Here is a 6,639-nt window from a genome sequence, read left to right on the forward strand (position 1 = left end):
GCAGGGAGTACATCCAGGAGAGGATGGAGTGGTGGGGATACAAAGTACGCGGAGCTGAAAGTCTTCCTTCAGGCTCCTCGGTTCCCTTGAAGGGAAGGCAAATCTGAGCGTATTCGCTTTTATAGGAAAAACGCTGCACTGTATCTCGCCTTTGCTGGGGGAATTGGAAAGGTTTCCATTCTCAGATACTTCTTTAACGAAAGCTTACCCTGGATTGGGAGAGGGGACACTAGACAGAGTGCAGAACTAGAGAAAATGGAGGCAGGAACCGCCCTCAGAAAGTCTTGAAGTGAGCAAGGACGTTAACATTAGACCCAAGTTGATGCTTTCGTGATGTTACTTGCCCTCTTTGCGGTCTCACAGACGCAACAGGTCTGAGGCTCCTGAACAAGACGGGGGTGATGGAGCCCCTGACCGGGGGCGCTTCGCGAGCGTCTCCTTTAATAGGCGGGGCCGGAACCCCAACGAGTCCCCGGCTTTGTACGTGTCGGGGGCGGAGCCGCAGACGGCCCTTGCAGCATGGCCGCCGGCGCTGCCGCCGCCTTAGCCTTTCTGAGTCAGGAGAGCCGAGCCCGGGCCGGGGGGTTCGGCGGTCTGCGAGTCCCTGCCCCGGTCACTATGGACAGTTTTTTCTTCGGTATTGAGGAAAGGAGGAGCTGAGGGTGGTGCGGGGGCAGAGGCAGGGCTGAAGAACAGGAAAGCAGATGGGTGCAGGACGTGGGTGGGGGCGGAGGGGGCCTCACACGCGGCAGTTGGAGCGGAAGGGGGTAGCCAGGCCCCTGCCCTAGTCGTGCTGGGCGGGGTCCGGGCCGAGCGCTCCAGGTTTTCCTGAGGAGCGGGCGTGTGAATGGCCGGTCAGCCCATGGCTGCACGTGAACGGGATTCGGAGAAACGCCCCCGCACACTCACCCTGTTCTCTCTTCCAGGCTGTGAGCTCTCAGGCCATACCCGCTCTTTCACCTTCAAGGTAGAGGAAGAGGATGATGCGGAGCACGTGCTGGCTTTGACCATGGTAAGGGGCGGGTAAGGGGAGTGGTGGGGAATAGGTTGACCTGAGCGGGCCTCTACCTGCGTGTCTCTTCCCCTCCCCCGCTTTACTGGGAGTCACCTCCTCTGCTTAACCCCCACATGGGGGTCCCCTGGCCAGGTGATCCAGGGACCCCTGAGGCTGGGCAAGTCGTAGGGTAGATGCTTCCGTTTGTGGTCTCCACCCTCACTGGGGAGACTCTGAGGCCCTGTGTACCCTTCCCAGCTCTGCCTCACTGAGGGGGCCAAAGATGAGTGTAATGTGGTAGAAGTCGTGGCCCGGAATCATGACCACCAGGAGATCGCAGTTCCTGTGGCCAACCTCAAGTTGTCCTGCCAACCCATGGTGAGTTCCCTTGGGGGATTGGGAGATAGGAATTGAGGACTTCAGGATTTCTCACAAGATGGGGTGGGCCAGACCTTCATCCTTGTCTTCTTCCCAGCTCAGTTTGGATGACTTCCAGCTCCAACCACCTGTAACCTTCCGCCTGAAGTCAGGTTCTGGCCCTGTGCGGATCACTGGGCGGCACCAGATTGGTGAGAGTCTTCTCCTTTGCCTCCAGTAGACTCTCCATCAGGACTCCTACCCCACCCCCGCCTTATCTCCCAGTGCGGTTCCCATACAGACTCTGTATGCTGTGCCCTCCACTTACTGTCCTACTCAAGCCGTTCTTCATGGAACCTGTCTCGGCTTCTTTAGCTCCAGTGATGTGGACTCCTTTGGCTCTTTGTTATCTAGTTTAGTATCTGAGGTTTTTCCCACCTAGACCATAAGTTCTGGGAGGTCAGGGTCCCTACAAGCTTAGAGCCACAGGGCATGAATAAATGACCTGTAGTATGAAGGGGGTATGGCTTTAACTTCTCTTCCTCCCTTTACTGCTTGTGTGTCTACCAGTTACTATAAGCAATGATGTTTCTGAGGAAGAGAGCGAAGAAGAGGGCAGTGAGGAGGAGGAAGCTGAGTTGTGCCCCGTCCTGCCTGCCAAGAAGCAGGGGGGCAGATTCTAACCCTCCCTGGTGAGTTGGGTGGGAGGCATGCCCACCAGGGCCTGGGAGGGGACAGGAGGAGCAGATTTGGACCTAGATGCTGACCCCTTGTTTGCTCTCTTCAGGTCAGCTAGCTGCCTGCCACATGCACCATGCACCAGGTTCCTGTACAAGTTTCAAGAATTTTGTGTCTTTTCCATTGAAGAGGATGGGTAGTGGTGGGGTGGGGTGGGTGGGGTTTGGTCTGGTGCTAGGAGAGAGGGGGTCCCATTCTCCATAGTGCCCTGGTGTTCTAATCCTGTACCACATCCAGAGCTTCCCTTTTCTTCAGGAGTGGGAGGAACTCTGAACTTCCATCCTGACCCTCTCTCCCCACTTGCCTGTGAGGTTGGAGGTCAGCATCTGAAGCTCAGGACTACACATTTTTAACATTTTTTTACATTTTTGGATAAAGGTTGAAATAAAGTGGTGTGGAGTTTTTTCTGCAGCTCATTTGTGTGGCTTCTTTCCCTGCTGGGGTGGCATTCCCCTAGGGACCACCAGGTGGCACTGTGGCAGCACAAAGGATGGCCCTGGGCCTGGGGGAGGGTGAGGAAATGTGGGATCCTGCTCTTTCCAGGGCCCTGGGACTAGCCCAGGCCTGGGCCCCAAATGCCTTCCTAGAAGAGGACCTCCCAACACCAAGCCCGTTCCCAGTCCTTAAAGGTGGGGGAGGGCCATCCCAGGAGGTTATCAGCATCAAAACAAGGGGTCTGGGCCTCTGTCAGCACTCAGGCTGATGGGCAGGGGGACAGATAAGGGGGCTTAAGCAGCACGAGGAATGTGCATCCCTAGCCCCATGAGGGGGCTCAAGCCCTGAGAGGGCCTGTGAGGGGTAGGGTAGAGGCCAGTCTTTGCTCCTCCTTGCAGGCATGCAGGCCATCTCTGAGCCAGCCTGGGCCCTTAGAAACCTGATTCCAGGGGCCAGATGGAGGGGGCTGGCCAGATTGGGTGACAGGGAAACCAGAATCTGGGTGGCCTGGCATATGGGGGTAGAGAGGAGCCCCTGGGATTCAGCCTCCTGGGCTAAGGGGTTCCTGCCCCCCAGCCCTCTGCCTGGTCTGTGTGTGTGTGTGGGGGGGCGGTCTCTGGTGCCTGAAATAAGGTGGTTCTAGGGCTTGGCTGCTGCTGTGCCAGGAAGAGAAAGGGATGTACCTGGTGTGAGCATGAGTGTGTATATGACCAAGTCTGAGGTCAGCAGTTCAGCAGCTGTGTCGGTTGGGGGGTGGGAGGGGTGGTCTCCGTGCCCCATAAACAAACAAACAAACAAAGGGTTACCTCATGAGACAGCCTGGGGCCAGACATGCTGAGGAGGGACAGAGAACAGTGCCTGGTGGGACCCGGCCCACTCCCTCCACTCTCTCCCACACTGGCCTCTGGGCAAAGGAGTGAACAAGTGGGAGGGGTCCCTAGATAACCCGAAGAGGCTGGTATTGGGGCAGGTGTGGTAAACTTTGGAGAGTGTTTCCCACAACACTGAAAAGCACTCCCTCCTCAACACATCCCTGGGGGAGTTTCCCTTCTCCCTGTGGTGAAGACCAAACAGGTCTGATTTTTAACCTGGCTTTTTCCTCAAGTTGAGGATAAAGGAAGATGATCCCTCTCTGTGTTGCGGTGATCAGGGTCGCAGGCCCCTTCCTCTTCTCCAGGACTTTCTTGAAGTGCTTCCACCAGGAACCGGGGTGGAGGGGGCAGCCAAAATGGAACCATTCACCTACCCGCGGCACGGGGTCAGGAGGTAGAGGGGAAGGTGGAGCTGGCGCCCTCTGGTGGGCGAGGTTGAAACCGCCAGTGGCCGTGCGGCTTCCCGCGCCGCCTCTCTAGGGGCTCTTAGGGGTACGCCGCGGTGCAGGGTCCTACGTGCCCCGCCAGTGGTCTGGACGACTAAGGCCGACTTCGTTCGTTCGTTCGTTCATTCACGCATTGGAAGGGCTCCTGTTAGAACCCTTCCCTTCTTCCTCTCGTCTATAGCCTCCAAAGTCCTTGGCACGTGCATGGTTGAAGGCGCAGTAGCCTGGCTGAGTGCAGCGAAGAGTCATCCCTCGTGGGAAGCCTCCCCAGCAGACATATCTACCCCCTGTGCGTGGCCCCGCCCAAATATTTACCCCCCGCGACGCGGCTGATCTCTTATTGTACGCCTTTGCTGGTTTCTTGGTGGGTCTTTCCCGCGGCCCCGGCCGGCGCCGAGCGCTCTCCTGCCCGCGGTGGGGGCCCAATCCACATCTGCTTCGTCCAGGAGTTTCCCGGCCCGACGGGGCGCCCGGCGGACAGAGCTGGGAATTGTTTTTTCTCCTTCCCCGCCCCCGCCTCTCCTCGATCCCCCTTTCTGCCCTCTCAGCGCACAGTAGGAGAGTTGCCAATTCACTTTGGCCCCTGAGAGCTGAGGGATGAAGGCTTACGCCGGGGTCTGCAGACTCTTGGAGGAGGGGCAGGACTGTATTTGGGGGGTGAAGTGGGACGACTCCCAGACCCGGGCCTAAAGTGCTTAACACAGCCTCCGCGATTTACATTTGAACGGTCGGCGGAGGGTCTGCGGCGCTTTGAACGCCGGGCGCAGGAGGCGCGCGTTTGAGCGAGCGGCGATCCAGGCGGCCCCGGCCGGTTGGTGTGGATTTGAGGGGCCTGGGGTTGTGCTGCGGGGGCGACCGATGCACTTGGAAAGAGGCTGAAGGTGTGTGTTTAGAGGGGCTATTTGTGTTGGCGAGAGGTGTGTGTTTGTGTTTGCAGGAGGCGATGGACACTGTGTGTGTGTGTTTGTGTGTGTGTGTGTATTTGTGTTTGCGGAGTGTGGAGGCAGCCGGGAAAGGTGGCCGGCTGTCACTCAGCGATCAGGTTGACAGGCGCTCCCTCATCAGGGCCAGGGAGCTCTGATTGCAGATTCGAGGAAACAAAATAGCAATTGTAATTACGGGGCTTTGATAAGATAAAGGAAGGAGCGAGCTGGCCGGGAGGTGAGTAAGAGAGCAAGGGAGGAGAGAGCGGCCTGCTGGGGCCCCGATGGAATATTTGCATCTGTCACTCACGGGGGTGTGCCCTGGCAGTACCCGGTGCCTGATGTGGAGGTGTCCTTATTGCTGCCCCCCTCCTTCTAGAGACAGGGACTTTTGGGGAGATGAGAAGAATCCCCCAATATCGACGAAGGTCCAGTTGGGGGAGATTCTCCAAATATAAAGAAATTCTGGTTTGTACAGGCCCCTTGATGGAGGTTAAGGTGTAGGACTCAAACTCTGACCTCCACACTTTTAGGCCCTGGATTGCTCACCTCTGGGGGAGAGGGAGGAGGGTGGATTAAGATCATTGAGGTTCAGCCCAGCTCCTTCAAAACATTCTGGGGCTCCAAACCAGGGTTGGTGGAGACAGGTTGGACTGTCTCCACCCCAGTCTGGGGAAGGACAGGTGCCCAGAGTGACTCAGGTTGTGACTCCAGGACTATGCACACTAAGGATGGGCTGGATGCCCTGACCTCTGTCTGGGTCCTGCTCCCTGCTGTTCTCATCAGACTATTTTCAGAGGGCTGGGTCCCTGGTGAGGAGAAGTCCCTTCTCATGCTCTGCTCCCCATCTCTCCACTCATTGTTTAATGCATACAAATAAACATTTTCAAGGGCCTACTATGTGCAGGGCATGAGGTTAAGATGGTGAACATCTTGCCTGCTTGAAGCAGTGCAGCTGGGGAGTTAGACACCCAACAAGTGGCTGGCAACCTCTAAGACAGAGGAGCTCAAATGAAGGAAATATGCTGGTCTGGGCTGTGGGCACCGGAGCCCACGGTACCTGTCTTCCCCCAGTGGGCCCACCTCCCAGTGGGGTTGAGAGAAGATGGTGCAAACCCAGCCCTTAGCAAATACAAGTGCTCAGTAAATGGTGGTGCTTATGATTATTATCTGTTGGGAGGGTGATGAAAGCAAGCCTCCCCGCAGAGGACCCACATGCACTGAGGTCTAAATGCTCAGCCAGTTTCCCCATTATTCATTCATCGAATACTAGTTGCAGAACAACCCCTGCCCAGCTCTCTGCCATGAGCTGCAGCTTCTGAGCTAGTAAGACATGGTCCTTGCCAGGCGGTCTGTGTGGGCAAGAGCCAGTTGAGGGAACAGACTCCTGGAGGTGGGTAACAGGTGGGCTCAGGAAGTCTACTTCTCTGGGGAGGGATGAGATCTTGGGACAAGTCTTCTGACTCTGTTTTCCCATCTAGACCTCACTCAGTGTTAGCGTTATGGCTGGGAGTGGGAAAGGTAGGCCACAGAGAAAGGGGAGGTAGGCAGAACTTTGCTGTGCTGCCTACTGCCTCTGGCCTAATGGCTTCCTGGGACCACCCCAACCCCTCCAGCCCAATCCCCAAGGATGTGGCCGGGGCAGTAGGGCAGGGGAGGTCTTGGGTGAGGCCAGCAGCTGGGCAAAGCATCAGTGACTCCACCTGCTCCTCAGAAGTATCTGTCCCAGGGCACCTCTGCCCACCCAGGCTGCTCTCAAAGAAGCACCATGGCTCAGGGTTTCCCAAAGCCCCTGGAGGGAAGAAACGAGCGGCTGGGAAAGGCTTAGATGACTCCTTACCTTCTTGATACTCCCCCTCCCCCACAGTTGACAC

At 57.1% G+C, this 6,639-nt stretch overlaps 1 protein-coding gene across 1 annotated transcript; it reads left to right on the forward strand.

The window, feature by feature from the left end:
• Window positions 1-519: 519 nt before the first annotated feature.
• NPM3 (nucleophosmin/nucleoplasmin 3) lies at window positions 520-2,239 on the forward strand (the record flags this gene model as incomplete). The annotated part of the gene is made up of 6 exons (XM_082854620.1): window positions 520-637; window positions 927-1,012; window positions 1,253-1,372; window positions 1,470-1,563; window positions 1,922-2,043; window positions 2,139-2,239. The coding sequence occupies 5 exons, from the start codon at window positions 520-522 to the stop codon at window positions 2,032-2,034; spliced, it is 531 nt and encodes a 176-aa protein (XP_082710746.1). The 3' UTR covers window positions 2,035-2,043; window positions 2,139-2,239.
• Between the last annotated feature and the right edge of the window lie 4,400 nt (window positions 2,240-6,639).

Source organism: Leucopleurus acutus (genome assembly GCF_964270905.1).
Source record: "Leucopleurus acutus genome assembly, chromosome: 14".
Taxonomy (NCBI): Eukaryota; Metazoa; Chordata; class Mammalia; order Artiodactyla; family Delphinidae; genus Leucopleurus; species Leucopleurus acutus.